Genomic DNA, 17824 nt, shown 5'->3' on the forward strand with positions numbered 1-17824 from the left:
GCCTTTCTTCTTCTTCTTATTAGGACCCTTCTGATTGATCAGAGCCTATGAAGGAAGTATTGGCTATTCAAGAGCCATAATAAAACAGTAGTAAAATAATGAAGTCTGAATTGCAACAAGGAGCTCACTCAAGCAAGGGCCCTCTGCTGCTGGGTCCCAGAGAAAATATTTCTCATAAGAAAAATATAAGATACAAAAAAGTCAAACAGATAACCTTCACTCAAAACACAGTGTTCTCTAAAATCCCTTTCCTTCTTTTAGAAGGCACACTCAGTTCTGGAACAGAAGCTAGGAAACCAGTCTGAGACAATTAGTTTCCCCCTCCCTTTTTAATCTCTTGAGAAAGAGCTGCCAATTCTAGAAATTCCTCCTTTGATCAGAAGATAAAGCAGAACAATGCTGTAGCACTAAGCGGATTCCTAAGGGACATTTTTCAAGGGTGTGTAAAGCCTGCCTGGAAGTGTGTATACAAGGAGGGAGAAGGGGAGTTGGTGGAAATGGAAGGGTGGGTAGACTAGAGATGATAGTCACAGCGAGAAGGAATAATCATACAGTTGCTTCTAGACTCCATAGAGGAGCAACTCCAGTCAGTCTGAGGTGACTTTTTGTTCTTGTTTTTACTGAGAATTGCAAACTAGTCTATCACATTAAGATTGTGAATCTCTGAAAGGAGGTCTGTTTAAAAGATAAAAATACTATGGATTAGAGCTAGGACTAAGTTTGAATCATGCCGCCAACTTCACTGTCTGTAAAACGGGGGTAATTTTCCTATCTGTTTAACACGGCCACGTAATTTTTTTTTTTTTAATGTAACACTTGAAGACTAAATATTTTATGAGCATAAGCTCATTCAATTCTCATGAGGAAGGTATTATTATGGAGATTGTATGTAAAGATATTTTGTGATGTAGAAAAGAGCCGTCTGGTTCTGAGTTATCATTGGGCCACCTTCTCACCTGGCTGTTGTGAGGATTAAATGTGATGCGAAAGCACTTTAACACTCCACGTGATGGGCGGACTACTAATTACACACCCCGCAGCACCTGATCCACTGTGAGGAAACGGTAGACGCTGGTTGGAGTGAACGATTTTATATCTTCCCTGTTCCTTTCAATCCTCCAATCACAAGCTAATGTCCGCAGGCCTGGGGCCAAAACCACGAATCTGGGAGCTGCCGTCTGGATGGAGGCGAGCGCAGAGTCCAAGAAGAGGGCACGGGAACAGTAAAGTAGTTCAGTGGCTGGGGGGAGCTTTCGACGCTGGGCTTGAGAGGTGGCCGACTGGGGTCCCCGGAGTCCCTCTACTCTGGTCTGGGGCTGCACAGAGAGACATTCCAAGCCTGCTGGGCACTATACCCCAGGAGCCGGACTCATTCGCAGCTACCCGAGTTAGAGCCTCACGCGACTCACCCAAGACCCGCCCACTACCTCAGGTAGGCCCTCCGCACCAGCCAATCCGAAAGAAGCCTGGGTGCGGAAGGCGGTGCTTTCCCGACCGGAAGTGACGTCTATGCTTGGCTGGCCGCGGAGTCCGCCGAAGCTCTCGGCAGCGGCTGAGGCGACTGAGTGGAAAATGGCTCGGATTTTTGCGGCTGTGGCGCCTTGGGTTGTGGTGGAGGCAGAGGCTCAGGCAGCGTGAGGTGAGGAACAGTAGGTGCGGCGGGGGCCGGAACCGGGGACCCTGCTCTCCAAAGGCGCTGAAGGGCCCCTGGGGTCTTGGATGGGAGAGTCTCTTGCCGCGGCCCCAAGTCCCCCGGGTGTCCGCTTCTGACCCTTCATCCCGTACTCTTGGCGCTGCCCCAGTCCGACTCACCTCTCCCTGGGCCTTGCTTCCATCCCGGCCGTTGCCAGCTTCCCTTCCGAAGGTGCCCGCATCCCACCAGGACCCTCTTGTCGGGGGTGGTGGGTGGGGGGGCTCCTGGGAGTTAGTATTGTCCGAAAGGGCGAGGGGAAGCCACCCCCTTGTTCTCGGGACCGGGCTGGAGCCGCGGTGGCGGGTCCTATTCTCTGGTCGAATTGTTGAATTCTGCCGAGTGCGTGTGTTGCACTTCTCAGTTGTGAACCGTCCCCCGCCCCCTCCCCGCTTCTTTTCGCCTCCTTGTCCCATCTCCGGCTTTGGGGGCTACAGATCCTTTTTCTTCTCCACGCACCCCCCTTCCCCGGTTGCTTTTTTTTTTTTTTTTTTTTTTGCCGCGAATCCACTTGCTTCAGGAAGACAGTATTATTTCTGTGTGTATTTAGCGCATCATCTTTCTGGGAGGGCGGTCAGATTAAAAATACTTGCCTAAGTCTGAGTGACGGAGGAACAATAAATAATTGAAGGAAAAAAAGCGCATGCTTATTTTCCTCGCTAGATGGTTTGGCTTTAAAAACGAGATTCTGCAGCTTTGGAGTTTTTTTGGGGGGCGGGTGGAGCAGGCATTGAGGAGGGAAATAAGAAAGGAGAAAAATAAGTAAGGAGTAAAGTCTGGAGATAAGGAACGTGAAAGAGGGAGCCTGTGTTAGTTCTTTCCTTATGTTAGTCTGATGGGAGTTCAGGTTGTAATTATATTTTTATTTTGAACAGTGGGTGTTGAATTGAGTGTAAAGAAGGAGACCTTTGTCTTTGAACAAGATTATTTATTAAAGCAGTACCCCAAAATCTTTGCAGGTGGGTGTCAGGCAGAAAGATGCTGTTGGGAAAATTGTGTAACATTGGTGCAGCAAAGCCACAGATTAGAAGAGATTCAGAAAAAGGAAAGCTATTCTTAGAAGAGTGGTGGAGACTTATTATGAAAAGAAGGAAGGCTGTAGGGAGATCCAGGAACACTGATTCCAGCCTAGACTTTGTACCTTTGCCTCCTTGGCTTGTGGTTAAGTTTCCACATAAGACGCCTCTCAGCAACTCAGCCAGGGCTGGGGCTGATGCTCTTATTCAGAGGAGCAAATTAGACCGAAGTGCTTTAGTTGAGGTCTGTACTGTTGAAGATAACTGCTTGTTTAATATTATGATAGTCTTTAAGTACTGAAAAACATTTTGACTGGATTATTTAACTCAAACCTATTTCAAGAGTGATTTTACATACGTACAAAGTGCATATAGAGCTGCTTCAAGTAATTTTGCCTAAATTAGTAGATTCCAAACCAGTTTTTTTCTTAGGAAAGTCTCTGTTGTGTTGTGTGTTGTATGCATGTCGCTTGCAGTTTTTCTTGGCAAGCAATATATGTACATTGTTTTCATCCATAGATTTTACAGTTTTTTCTGTTTCATGGGATATAAAAGTTGGCATGCTTGCATTTAGGAATTCTAGAAACTATAACTTTATGTAATAATTGTATATTAAGCATATGATTCATTGTTTCTTCCTTCTGCTGTAAATGATTCTAAAATTTTCAACTAATTGAAGATTGGTACATCAGTTCCCATGTCCAGGAATCCTTCTTTAATCTAGCCCAGTGTTTTTGCACTTAGTAAGCACATTCAGTAAATGAACTTATACCTAACCAAGAATGTTGAATTTCCCGAGTTCAGAGTTCTTATCAGAGCATTGGACCAAATTTTTCAGAGCAACAGGGTGAAGCAATTTTTTTTATGCTGTGTAACTTGTGTTTCTTTGATAGTATAAATTACCCATTTTATTGTATTTGCCATATTCCAAAAATAATTTAAGGCATGTAAATTATAAAGGTGAATGTTTCGGTACAGTTCATTTACTTGATTTGTTGTACCTGACTAAGGCTAAAAGTCCATTTTATGGAAGATCTTGTATCCAGAGGGCCTACAGGGTGCCTGGTACAGCAGTGGTTCTAGGAATAGAAAAACGAATGAGATAGTACTTGTCCTCAATAAGTTCTCTAGTCCATCTGGGGAGACAAACACAAATTATAACAGTATGGTTATAATGGCATGTAAGGATGGTGGATCCAAAATACTAAGAATGATGTGATCACCTGGCCTGAGAGATGGAGAGAGAATGAGTGCATCTGATGAGGATGGAGGTGCTCAAATTGAGTCTTAAAGGATGAATTCTTTTTATGAATGAGGGAAAGTTGGACGTTATCAGCTTCTAGACCCTGCTGAGATACTACCAAGCTGTTTAATACCTCTGGTATCTTGTTTCTTTCATGTGAGAGTTGGACTACATCTAAATCACTGCTGTTTAGTAGAAATATTAAATGAGAGCCACGTATGTAAGGTATTTTACATTTTCTTGGTAAATCTTTGAAATCTGGTGTTCATTTTACACTTAGAACACATCTTACTTTGGACTAACTACTTGTCAAGCTCTCAGTAGTTGTTGTGTTTATTGTTTAATTGGTAAGTTGTGCCCACTACTCTTTTGGGATCCCATCGACTGTAGCCCGCCAGACTCCTCTGTCCATGGGATTTCCCAGGCAAGAACACTGGAGTGGGTTGCCATTTCCTTCCCCAGGGGATCGTCCCTACTCAGGGATTGAACCCGCGTCTCCTGCATTGGCAGGTGGACTCTACCATTGAGCCATCTGGAAATCCCTGTTTGTGTTTAGCATATACCATACTGGACAATACAGTTCAAGAGTATGAAAATTCTGCTTTTCTGTCTCGGATTCTTGCTTGAAAAGGAAAAACAACTCCTATGAGAATCGTATAAATGTAGTCATTTATAATTTGTACTCCTTTTGATAGTATTCATGCATGCCTTTAGATTGGAATTATACTTGAAAATGATTTGCTAAAAAAAAAAAAGAAGAAGAAATTGATTTGCTGTAGGATATCGTTCAGATTGTTCATAGAGTTTTTGTTGAGACTGTTTTCCCTGTGTCTGGTGCAGTCAGGTTTTGAAACATCTTTATTTTGTGCTTTTATGTATACTTTGTATCTCTCTTGGTCTCTGCAGTCTGTTCTTTATAACAAGTGATGGATTCAAAGCACAGTGAGAGAATGTACATGGACATTTTGCTGCTGCTGCTGCTGCTAAGTTGCTTCAGTCGTGTCCGACTCTGTGCGACCCCATAGATGGCAGCCCACCAGGCTCCCCCATCCCTGGGATTCTCCAGGCAAGAACACTGGAGTGGGTTGCTCTTTCCTTCTCAAATGCATGAAAGTGAAAAGTGAAAGTGAAGTCACTCAGTCGTGTCCGACTCTTAGCGACCCCATGGACTGCAGCCTACCAGGCTCCTCGGTCCATGGGATTGTCCAGGCAAGAGTACTGGAGTGGGGTGCCATTGCGAATGGAGATTTGTACAATTTTAAACAACTTTTTGGATTTCTTAAAAACATTAAAAAAATATTTTTATTTATTTATTTTTGGCTGTACTGGGTCTTTGTCGCCGTGCGGGCTTTTCTCTATTTGAGGCAAGTGGGAGCTGCTCTCTAGTTGTGGTGCAAGGGCTCCTCACTGCGGTGGCCTCTTGTCGCTGAGCATGGCTCTAGGGTATGTAGGCTTCAGTAGTTGCAGCACATGGGTGCAGTAGTTGCAGCTCCAGGGTCTAGAGCACAGGCTCAATAGTGGTGCACGGGCAGAGTTGCTCTGCAGCATGTGGAGTCTTCCTGGACCAGGGATTGAACCTGTGTCTCCTGCATTGGCAGGCAGATTCTTTACCACTAAGCAGCCACCAGGGAAGCCCAGAATTTCTTAAATTTTTAAATTCAGCTATTTGGGTACAAAAGTGAATGGGGTATTTAAACACTCTTGATTTTAATAAATTTGAAGGCAATTATCTAGCAGAGTATTTATCTTTTCACCTTGAGAATGAATTAATATATTATAAAATTAACAACCCTATTGTTAAACACATAGCTTTCATTAGTCTTATAATACAAAAGTTACCTTATTGATGAATAAATGATGTACAACGCTGATTCATTTAATTTGTTGTGCATTGAGTTTGGTTTTAAAAAAAAAACATAGGCTTATTTTAGTCATGATAACTATGACTAACAATGATAAAGTAAATAACGTCCTTACATTTGTGTTGATTGATGATTATAGAGCCTGTAATTCTCCCCCTCCACCAGCCTTATTCTTTGTGAAGTAAATAGAGCAGGTATTTTTTTTCATTTTCTTGAAGAGGAAAATGAGACCCAATGAAGCTGTGACTTGTTTTGGATAATACATTACAGATACTGCTTGAACATAGCAGGCTTACAATGCTAGCCTACAGTTCTCTTCATTGCATCTCTTCTATGGTGCTTGAGTGTTTAGATACATAGCCCTTAACAGATTTTGGAGTGTATTCATGGGTAATTCCTGCCTTGAAGCAGAAAATAGTTTAGTTATTAAAAAATTATTAATGGGAAAGAAAAATGTAAGGGGTGGTATTGTTGTTTAGTCGCTAAGTCGTACCCAACTCTTTTGCCACTCTATGGACTGCAGTCTGCCAGACTCTTTTGTCCATGGGATTTCCCAGGCAAGAATACTGGAGTGGGTTACCACTATGGTTTAGTTACACTTAAAATTGGGCTTCCGTCGTAGCTCAGGCGGTAAAGAGTCTGACTGCAATGCAGGAGAACTGGGTTTGATCCCTGGGTTGGGAAGATTCCCCTGGAGAAGGAAATGGCAACCCACTCCAATATTCTTGCCTGGAGAATCCCATGAACAGAGGAGCCTAGCTGGCTCCAGTCTATGGGGTCGCAAGAGTCAGATGTGACTGAGCAACTAAGTGCACGCACACACACTTAAAATAGATGAGAGTTAACTAGGCAAGATTTTTTATTTTGAGCAAAGAATTTAGATTTTAAACTATTGTTGTAGGAAGAAAGTGATGAAGTGTCAAGGACAGAGCTATATCAGTGTTCAGGGAAGAACTTGGGGAAAACTTAGGTAAGAGAAGAAATTTAGCTTTAAGGAAGGATTTGCATGGCTCATTTAAAAACATAAAAACGGGGGTGGGGTGGGGAGAGGGGGCGCCTGCGCGCGGGGTGTGTGAGGACACGCTCCCGGGTCGCGGAGTGCTTGAGCCCAGAAGCAGTGGCTGTGGTACCTGCTGCTGCCACCCGTGCGGACGCAGAGCATCGGACGTGAGCGCTGTCGCGTGGGGCTGGAAGGTGAAGCTATGACGGCCATCAGTGAAAATATTCTCTTTGGAATGGGAAATCCTCTTCTTGACATCACTGCTGTAGTGGATAAGGATTTCCTTGATAAGTATTCTCTTAAACCTAATGACCAGATTTTGGCTGAAGAGAAACATAAGGAACTGTTTGATGAACTTGTAAAAAAATTAAAAGTTGAATATCATTCTGGTGGCTCTACCCAGAATTCAATTAAAGTGGCCCAGTGGATGATTCAGCAGCCACACAAAGCAGCAACATTTTTTGGATGCATTGGGATAGATAAATTTGGGGAGATCCTGAAGAAAAAAGCTGCTGAAGCCCATGTGGATGCTCATTACTATAAACAGCATAAGCAGCCAACAGGAACTTGTGCTGCATGCATCACTGGTGGCAACAGCTGACTTGTAGCTAGTCTTGCTGCTGCCAACTGTTACCAAAAGGAAAAACATCTTGATATGGAGAAAAACTGGATATTGGTAGACAAAGCGAGAGTTTATTATATAGCAGGTTTTTTCCTCACAGTTTCTCCAGAGTCGGTTTTAAAAGTGGCTCACCATGCTTCTGAAAACAACAGAATTTTCACTTTGAATCTGTCTGCACCATTTATTAGTCAGTTCTACAAGGAATCATTGATAAAAGTTACGCCTTTTGTTGACATACTTTTTGGAAACGAGGTGGAAGCTGCCACTTTTGCTAGATAGCAAGGCTTTGAGACTGAAGACATTAAAGAAATAGCCAGAAAGACACAGGCTCTGCCAAAAGTCAACTCAAAGAGGCAGCGAATTGTGATTTTCACCCAAGGGAGAGAGGACACCATACTGGCTACAGAAAGTGAAGTCACCACTTTTGCTGTCTTGGATCAAGACCAGAAAGAAATTGTTGATACCAATGGAGCTGGAGATGCATTTGTTGGAGGTTTTCTGTCTCAGCTGGTCTCTGACAAGCCCCTAACCGAATGCATCCGTGCTGGCCACGCTGCTGCAAGTGTCGTAATTAGGAGGACTGGCTGCACCTTTCCTGAGAAGCCAGACTTCCACTGATGGAAAAGCATGAAACTGCATCCCAGGAGTACAGACACTGCCCTGATTGTTTCCTGAGAATTCCCATATTAATAAAGAAGAAAATTAAATGCCACCTTTCCTACTATAATAATGTTCAATCTTAATTTAGGGGGTATAGTAATACACAATAGAATCTTTATTCTCTCAACAACCTAAAGTAGGAGGTTTATTTCCATAGTCTGATAGTGCCAGGTAAATGTCAATTAAACAGGAATATAGTATTTCAATTGAAATTTTTGTTTCATTTTCTATTACATTGTAAATTCATGTGTACTAAGCAAAGTGATCATTTTTTTACATTTCTGCTTTGAATGCAGATGCAATTTAATATAATAGATTTTTTTATTTTTTTATTTTTTTTTATTTTTTTTTAGATTTTTTTAAAGGAATTAAAGATAATACATAAATCTTTAGCTTTTATACAAGTATATTTAATTCAGAAGTGTGTTTGTACACATATACACACACATGTGTTCATATATGTACCACATATATACATAACAAATGGTTAAATAAGGTACAGAAATATTTATCTTTCCAAGTTATGCCAAGTAATTTCATCAGTGTGTACTCAAACATGTAATAAATTTTGGATAATTTGCCAAATTATAAGCTGTATTACAATATTCAAGTCATAATCTTATATTTACTTATGGTACTCTGTATTTGATACAAATAAAAACTTGTCATAAAGGGAAGAAAAATAGAAACGTAAAAACTACACAGGTGAAGTAGGAGATGAGAATAAATAGACATCTGCAATAAATATTTAGAGGCCAGTGGTCAGACTTTTTATATTATTTGGATGATTCAGGAAATCTTAGCACGTGCTCTAAACTTGTGGCTTGAGTAGTGTGGAAGACATGGCTAAGAGCATGGAAAGAGAGGTTGTTGACTAATGAGCAGCAGAGTAATTTGAGTTCCTATTGTGAAATCAGTAGGGATTTGATAAGAATTTTACTATGAGAAAATAACAGGCAGTGTTCATAAAGGAGAATTAATTTAAAAATTTGCAGTATGGGAAATTCTAATTGAAACAGGTAATTTTTAGAAGTATTTTCCTATAAAAAAAACTGAAATTGACAATTTACTTTCAGAAAATGCTCAGAGAAACAGGAAGATGTTAAGTGTTGTTAAAGTTCTACTGTGGAGTGAGAGGAAAAAGCAGATGGTCTTTCTAGATAAAAGGGTGGGGAAAATGAGAAGAGACAATAGAAGGAAGTCAAAGATAAGGGATACTTACCTTCTGGTGAGGTGGGAAAAGAACTTGGATGTTGATGGGAGAGCTACATCCCACTGGGCTTCCCTTGTAGCTCAGTTGGTATAGAGTCTGAATGCAATGCAGGAGACCTGGGTTCAATCCCTGGGTTGTGAAGATTCCCTGGAGAGGGAAATGGCAGTCCACTCTGGTATTCTTGCCTGGAGAATCCCATGGACAGAGGAGCCTGGCAGGCTATACCATCTATGGGATCGCAAGAGTTGGACACGACTGCGTAACTAAGCACAAAGCATTAATACCTGTCTAATTAGGGAATGGGAGAATACTTTTTCAAATGTTTTATTTGCAGTTTTGGAAATCATACAAAGCAGGTATACACCCCACCCCAGCCCCCATAAACTCTGAAGGAGTTGCTGCTGCTGCTGCTGCTAAGTCACTTCAGTCGTGTCCGACTCTGTGCGACCCCATAGACGGCAGCCCACCAGGCTCCCCTGCCCTTGGGATTCTCCAGGCAAGAACACTGGAGTGGGTCGCCATTTCCTTCTCCAATGCATGAAAGTGAAAAAGTGAAAGTGAAGTCATGTCCGACTCTTAGCGACCCCATGGACTGCAGCCTACCAGGCTCCTCCATCCATGGGATTCTCCAGGCAAGAGTACTGGAGTGGGGTGCCATTGCCTTCTCCACCCCAGCCCCCATAAACTCTGACGAAGTTACATGTAATCAAAACCATAGTGCTGTGAGTAGCCATAACGAGATTGATTTATTAAATCACTTTATATGTGTTCATAATGTAATTTATAACTGTTCTGACTTTTCTTTTTTGTTTAGTGTGTACATGAATTGAGCAAAGCACTCTTTGGCTTGAGAATGTAGCCTGCTTTCATCTGACTAGATTGCGTGATGATATTTAGCAGACTAGAATTCTGCGTGTATTAAAATACATGACATGAGATTGTAGCTGTTCAGGTTTTTTTTTTAAAGACAGTTATTAATATATAATTTACTTATAGTAAAATGCATCTGTTTTGGGTGTACAACGCTATTGTTGTTGCTAAGTCACTTCAGTCGTGTCCTACTGTGTGTGACCCCATAGACGGCAGCCCACCAGGCTCCCCGTCCCTGGGATTCTCCAGGCAAAAGTACTGGAGTGGGTTGCCATTGCCTTCTGCACCCCTTCTTCCTAGCTCCTGGTAATTGCTAATCTACTTTTCTGTCTCTTTGACTTTACTTAATTGCCAGGATATGGAGGCAACCTCAACTGCCAGTCAACAAATGAATGGATAAAGATACTCTGTGTGTGTGTGTGTGTGTGTGTGTGTGTGTACACACCATGGAATACTACTTGGGCATAAGGAAATTTTGCCATTTGTAACAACATGGATAAACTTGGCAGATATTATGTTAAGTGAAATAAATCAGAGAAAGACACATACATATCACTTAAATGTAGAATCTAAAAATTCAACAAACTATTGAATACAACAAAAAAAGAAACAGACTCACAGATATAGAGAACAAATAAGTGGTGAAGGGCAACATGAGGGTAGAGGATTGAGTGGTACAAACTATTATGTATAAAATAAGCTATAAGGATGTATTGCAGAATACAGGGACTATAGCCAATATTCTATAATAACTGTAAATAGAGTATAACCTTTAAAAATTGTGGGAACTTCTCTGGTGGTCCAGTGGTTTGGACTCTGTTGTCACTGCTGAGGGCTCAGGTTCAATCCCTGGTCAGGGAACTAAGATCCCACAGACCACACGGATTTTGGGGCCAAAAAAATTAGGAAAAAACAAATTGTGAATCACTATATTGAATACCTGTAACTTATGTAATATCATACATCAACTATACTTCAATTTTTTAAAAAAGTGTTAAAATGTGGCTGCAACATTTTATATTCCTATTGGCAAAGTGTGAGGGTTTCAGTTTCTCTATATCCTTGTCAATGCTTCTTTTCCTTTATTTATATATTTATATTGAATTATAGTTGATTTACAATCTTGTGTTAGCTTCAGGTGTATGTGGTTATCTTCCCTGGTGGCTCAGCAGTAAAGAATCCGCTTGCCAACACAGGAGATGTGGATTTGATCCCTGGTTGGGGAACATCCCCTGGAGAAGGAAGTGGCTACCCACTCCAGTATTCTTGCCTGGAAAAATCTCATAAACAGAGAATCCTGGTGGGCTGCAGTCCATGGGGTTGCAAAGAGTCAAGCATGACTTAGTGACTAAATAACAGTAGACACACACACACACACACACACACACACACATGCACGCACACACATACACATACATATATATTCTTCAGGTTCTCTTCCCTTCAGTTCAGTTCAGTCAGTTCAGTCACTCAGTCGTGTCCAACTCTTTGCGACCCCATGAATCGCAGCACACCAGGCCTCCCTGTCCATCACCAACTCCCGGAGTTCACTGAGACTCACATCCATAGAGTCAGTGATGCCATCCAGCCATCTCATCCTCTGTCGTCCCCTTCTCCTCCTGTCCCCAGTCCCTCCCAGCATCAGAGTCTTTTCCAATGAATCAGCTCTTCGCATGAGGTGGCCAAAGTACTGGAGTTTCAGCTTCAGCATCATTCCCTCCAAAGAAATCCCAGGGCTGATCTCCTTCAGAATGGACTGGTTGGATCTCCTTGCAGTCCAAGGGACTCTCAAGAGTCTTCTCCAACACCACAGTTCAGAAGCATCAATTTTTCAGTGCTCAGCTTTCTTCACAGTCCAACTCTCACATCCATACATGACCACTGGAAAAACCATAGCCTTGACTAGACGGACCTTTGTTGGCAAAGTAATATCTCTGCTTTTCAATATACTATCTAGGTTGGTCATAACTTTTCTTCCAAGGAGTAAGCGTCTTTTAATTTCATGGCTGCAGTCACCATCTGCAGTGATTTTGGAGCCCAGAAAAATAGTCTGACACTGTTTCCAGTGTTTCCCCATCTATTTCCCATGAAGTGATGGGACCAGATGCCATGATCTTCGTTTTCTGAATGTTGAGCTTTAAGCCAACTTTTTCACTCTCCTCTTTCACTTTCATTAAGAGGCTTTTTATTTCCTCTTCACTTTCTGCCATAAGGGTGGTGTCATCTGCATATCTGAGGTTATTGAAAAATATTGAGTGTAGTTCTCTGTGCTATATAAGTATGTCTTGGTTGATTGTCTATCCTTTTTAAAAATTATTGTCATTCTAGTAGGTGTGAAATGGTATCTCATTGTGGTTTTGATTTGCATTTGGGTAAACTCCAGGAGTTGGTGATGGACAGGGAGGCCTGGCGTGCTGCGATTCATGAGGTCGCAAAGAGTCAGACATGACTGAGCGACTGAACTGAATGAACTGAACTGAACTGAATGAGTAGTGATATTGAGCATCTTTTTATGTGCTTATTAGCAATAAGCAGCCTTTTTTTTTTGGAATCTTAACCACCGGACCACCAGGGAAGTTCCTAAGCTACCTTTCAGGTAGCTGAACTAAGCTACCTTTGTTCTAATATTTGAACAAATGTAATGAAAAGACTCTGATGCTGGGAGGGATTGGGGACAGGAGGAGAAAGGGACAACAGAGGATGAGATGGCTGGATGGCATCACTGACTTGATGGACGTGAGTCTGAGTGAACTCTGGGAGTTGGTGATGGACAGGGAGGCCTGGCGTGCTGCAATCATGGTGTCGCAAAGAGTCGGACATGACTGAGCAACTGAACTGAACTGAATGTATTTTTTAAATGCCTTTTATATATATTATATATGTATATAATATTATTATATATATATTATTTTATTTGATCCTGACAACACTATATCTGTGCTTTGCATATGAGAAAACTAAGAAAAAGACAGATTAAATAAATTATTTAGGAATACACAGTTAATAAGAAGGAGGTATGATATTTGAGCTTGGGTCTACTCAAAAAAAATGCGTCTTCATTTTTTCTTCTTTGTTATCACTTGTTTTATAAAACTAGTAATTTTCATGCATTACTTGAAAAAAATTACATTTTTTATGCATTACTTGAAAAAAAATACATATTTTGAAATGTAATTACATTACATTTCACAAAAACTTGTGAAAACAAGTTTTTGTTAGCCATAGAAATTGACAGTTTGGGAGAAAAATTTCAGAAGTATTCACATCATTTTCATTATTATTCCTTATTTGGGGGTTCTCAGTTGTATTTTTTCCTACCTTAAACCATGTTGGGAATGGAAGCATATACCATAACAACACAAAAAGCTTACTGTTATTTGCCATGTTGGAATTGGGGTAATGTCTGAGTATATTTAATGATTCATGTTAAATGAATGAACAATAAAGTAGTCCAAAGTTCACTAATTATCTTCACAAAGCAGTACTACTGTTGAGATTCTGGGTTAGATTGAAAACGGCTTTGTCAGTAAAGTGTCTTTGTATAGGACCTCTTGCTTTTAACAGTATTTCCCTCTCTGTCCCCCTCCCAAACACATACAGTGATACACATATGCAGATACAGAAAGTTGCTCTGGGCGAATGCTCTGATTGTGAATCTCTTATGTGTAGAATGCGCTAAGGGCTGAGGGTGATACAATGACTGCTAGTGCTTATTAGATTCCAGTGTAGCTGTTGCTTTTTGTCAAAATGGAAGAATTAAGCCCTTTATTAATTGCTTATAATCCTTGGGCAAAGCATAATTGTAAGTGTGGTATAGAGGTTAAAGAATACAAGATCCAGGCTAAGGCCATACATCTTTAAACTTGTGGAGAACCTTGGGAAGACTGTTAACTTTTCTCCATGACTTCACTGTTTTCTTATGTCTAGGTTATGGCTCCAGTTTCATCTTTTCCCTCATTCCACCTATTAAAAATACTATCCCCTATCTAAATCACTCTCTATCACACTACTTTTCACCCCCACTTTATTTACTATCTAAACTTCTTTTCATTTGTTTAAACGAAGCCACTTATTTCCAGAATTGTTGTTCTAATTCAGATTATTGCTAATTCTTTCCTATACCGGTTCAGTTGTTTTGTTAATTGGTTTCCTGGTTTCTGTTTTTGTTTTTCTTACATCTGTTTTTTGCAGAGCAAATAGAGATCTTGGAACAATGCAAATCAGATCACATGAATGTCTGTGCATAAAACATACCTTCAGCTTCTTAATCTAATAATTGAGTATACTGGTTTTCCCCTCCTTGGAGGTATATTAAGTTTGACTATAAAAGTTCATATTGGTAGATGGAAATTTTAGGTTTTTTTTTTTTTTTTTAGAGAGGATTTTTAGGTGGAGAGAAATTGAGCTTGATGGTTTAACTTATTCTTAATTTTTATTAAAAAAAATTTCACTAAAAATCTACAGAGTAAAATTAAGTTAGGTTGAAATGAAGAAGTTTGATTGTGGCATACCCTAAACCTAGAAATATAACTCTACACATTTAACATATCTAAATTTGGAGAAAAATGATTCAACTGTACAAGAGAAATTATTATCGAAACCTCCCTGGTTTCTTTAGGAACAGGCTCTGTAGATAACTATATTGATTTGACCTAAACTCCACCATCTATGGAGTCGCACGGAGTCGGACACAACTGAAGTGACTTAGCAGCAGCAGCAGTAGCAGCCACCAATGTTAGTAAAAACTGAAGCCATTTCTTTCAAGTAGTTTAATCTACATTCCTCTGCAACCCCATTAGGTTAATTCTCTGGTATATTTTTATCCTATTTGGGCTTCACTCAACTTAAATTTGTTTGACTGATGACCTGCTTCACTTATAGAAAGTTCTTGGTCATTTTCTCTTCAAATATTTGTTCTGTTCAGTCTCTCCTTGCCTGGGACTCCAATTACATGCGAAGTGAAAGTTGCTCAGTTGTGTCCAACTCTTTGCAACTCCATGGACTGTAGTCTGCCAGGCTCACCTGTCCATGGAATTCTCCAGGCAAGAATACTGGAGAAGAGAACTGGGTAGCCATTCCCTTCTCCAGGGGATCTTCCCAACCCAAGGATTGAACCCAGGTCTCCTGCATTGCAGGGGGATTCTTTACCGTCTGAGCTACCAGGAAAACCCAAGAATACTGGAGTGGATAGCCGTTCCTGTCTCCAGGGGATCTTCCCAACCCAGGGATTGAACCCAGGTCTCCTGCATTACAGGCGGATTCTTTACTAGCTGAGGTACCAGGGAAGCCCCCAATTACATGTATGTTAGACTATTTGAAATTGTCCAGTAGAATTCCAGCATTCTATTTTACTTCTCCTCCTCTTTTTTTCTCTTTTAGTTGGAATATTTTCTATTAATTTGTCTTTGAGTTTACCAGTCTTCTTTGTTGTTAAGTCCATGTAATTAATTCTTCATTTCTGATACATTTTTATTTCCTAATATATGTTTTGGGTTCTTCCTTTTTTTTTTTTTTAATAAACAGTAGCTACCTGTCATTTAATGCAGACCCACTATATGTGAGGCACTTGACATATATCATGTGATTTAATTCTCACAAAATCCCTGAAAGTTGAGCATTATTATTACCTTTACATAAGGTGAAACAGAGAGAAGGTAAAATTAGAGAAGGAAATAGGGTAAGACAGATAGCTAGTAAGTGGCTGTGCTAAGTCACTTTGGTCGTGTTCGACTCTGTGCGACTCCATGGACGGTAGCCCTTCAGGCTCCTCTGTCCATGGGATTCTCCAGGCAAGAATACCGGAGCGGGTTGCCCCTCTCCTCTCCAGGGGATCTTCTCAACCCAATGATCGAACCAGCGTGTCCTACATCTAACCTTCATTGGCAGGTGGCAAGGTTTTGTGGTAAACCTGCATTTATTACTAGCGCCACCTGGGAAAGCCCAAAAAGTGGGAATCAAACTTCTGACTCTAACCAGCCACGTGGACCTGGTGAGAATCAGACTCTTCTGAAACTGATGTGAGTCTCTGTTTTCTCAAATCTCAGAAAGCTGGTAACAGATGCTGCTGCTGCTGCTGCTACTAAGTTGCTTCAGTCGTGTCCGACTCTGTGTGACCCCATAGATGGCAGCCCACCAGAATCCTCTGTCCCTGGGATTCTCCAGGCAAGAACACTGGAGTGGGTTGCCATTTCCTTCTCCAACGCATGAAAATGAAAAGTGAAAGTTAAGTTGCTCAGTCGTGTCTGACTCTTCGCAACCCCATGGACTGCAGCCTACCAGGCTCCTCCATCCATGGGATTTTCCAGGCAAGAGTACTGGAGTGGGGTGCCATTGCCTTCTCCGGGGTTCTTCCTTTTTAAAAAAAAAAAATTTGTATTACTCTGGTGAAATTCTCTCCTGCTTCATGTGTATCATCTATCTTTTCTGCTAAATTTAGCATTTTCATCCAGATTACTTAACATTTGGGCCTATCTGTGTCTGCTTATTTTGACTGCCTCTTCCATGGACCACATTTTCTTGTTTGTCTTGTAATCTTTGATTACATGCCAGACAGCTTATCTAAATTTGGATCCTGAAATTTATTTATTACTTAATATTTACCTTCAAAATACTCTTTATTCTGTCAGGCCACTAAATTGATAGTCTGATTTATAAGTCAGAGGGGTCTGTGCTTTGTTGCCGCTTTTAATTTGATTCGGTTCACTACTGCATTGAAATAGTTTGGGGCAGAATCATAACTTTCTCTTGAGTAGAATTTGAGATCTGAGCATTGACTTGATTCCAGAGATTGGTTTTGTAGCCTTGCTGCCAGCTGTTTAGGTTGCTGGGAGTCTCTGTTGTCTAGTCCTGCTTTCTGTGTCTCATTGGATCTCTGCTTTGTTTCCGTTATCCCAGCTTCTGGAGGGCAGCTGTCTTAGAGTATGCAAAAGTCTAGGATGCCTTGGAGGGCTTTTTCTTAGCTCTCTGCCAGGTCCAGAGCCATTGGTAGCTGGAAACTTGGAGAGCTCTGGTAGGTTTCTCCCTGCTCACCTCCCCAGTCCTTTTTGGCAAGTGGCTGCCTTGTACTTTACGGAGGCCCACACACCTCACCAGGGGATCTCTTTCAGCTTTTCTGTCCTGCTCCCAGCTTTTCAGTGTGCTACCTATGCATTTAGTAAAGCCCCATGGGAAAGAGTTGATGAGTGGGTATAGACTTGTTCCATGTCTGGGGTTTCTTGTAATTCTTTATCTAGTACTTTAGACCACTCTGCCTTGCCTCTATCACTCCTCTGAATTCTAAACTGTCATGCTGGCCTCCATGTGATTGTTAGAAGTCTGGCTTATTTCACTTTAATCCTGTCTACAGTGCATTCCTTCTCTCCCTGCTGTGTTAGGGTTGAGAGTAGTGATGGGCCTGATTTGAAGGGTTTATCACTTTCTGGAATTTAATTCATTTGGTTTTTTAATGTTCTCTACTCTCTGATGTCTTAAAACTATTTTTTTTTTAAAGCATTTTTGGCTTGATTTTCATTGTTGGGGTGAGAGTGACAGTCTCTTGCCACTTTGTATATTCTAGTAAGAGAAAATTTATATTATGTATTTATGACATTCATTTTAAAATAGTAAAGCTTGAAATATCTAAAACTCTACCAAGGTTTAGATGAAAATG

General features: G+C 41.0%; 2 protein-coding genes across 7 annotated transcripts in view; both read left to right on the forward strand.

Annotated features, from left to right (window-relative positions):
• The first annotated feature begins 433 nt into the window (after positions 1–433).
• PIK3C2A (phosphatidylinositol-4-phosphate 3-kinase catalytic subunit type 2 alpha) overlaps positions 434–17824 on the forward strand; it is a 109577-nt gene continuing 92186 nt past the window's right edge. For 2 of the 6 annotated variants that reach the window (XM_055548465.1, XM_055548467.1), the window contains exons 1-2: positions 1461–1639; positions 15312–15451. The gene's annotated coding sequence lies outside the window, so the exon portion shown is untranslated. Of the gene's footprint in view, positions 1433–1460; positions 1640–15311; positions 15477–17824 lie in introns of those variants that run through there. The other 4 variants (XM_055548466.1, XM_055548463.1, XM_055548464.1 and 1 more) reach the window with 3 other exon arrangements.
• LOC129628894 (adenosine kinase-like) lies at positions 6886–8395 on the forward strand. Its single transcript, XM_055548469.1, has one exon. The coding sequence runs from the start codon at positions 7014–7016 to the stop codon at positions 7410–7412; it is 399 nt and encodes a 132-aa protein (XP_055404444.1). The 5' UTR covers positions 6886–7013; the 3' UTR covers positions 7413–8395.

This window comes from Bubalus kerabau, chromosome 15, assembly GCF_029407905.1.
Source record: "Bubalus kerabau isolate K-KA32 ecotype Philippines breed swamp buffalo chromosome 15, PCC_UOA_SB_1v2, whole genome shotgun sequence".
Taxonomy (NCBI): domain Eukaryota; kingdom Metazoa; phylum Chordata; class Mammalia; order Artiodactyla; family Bovidae; genus Bubalus; species Bubalus kerabau.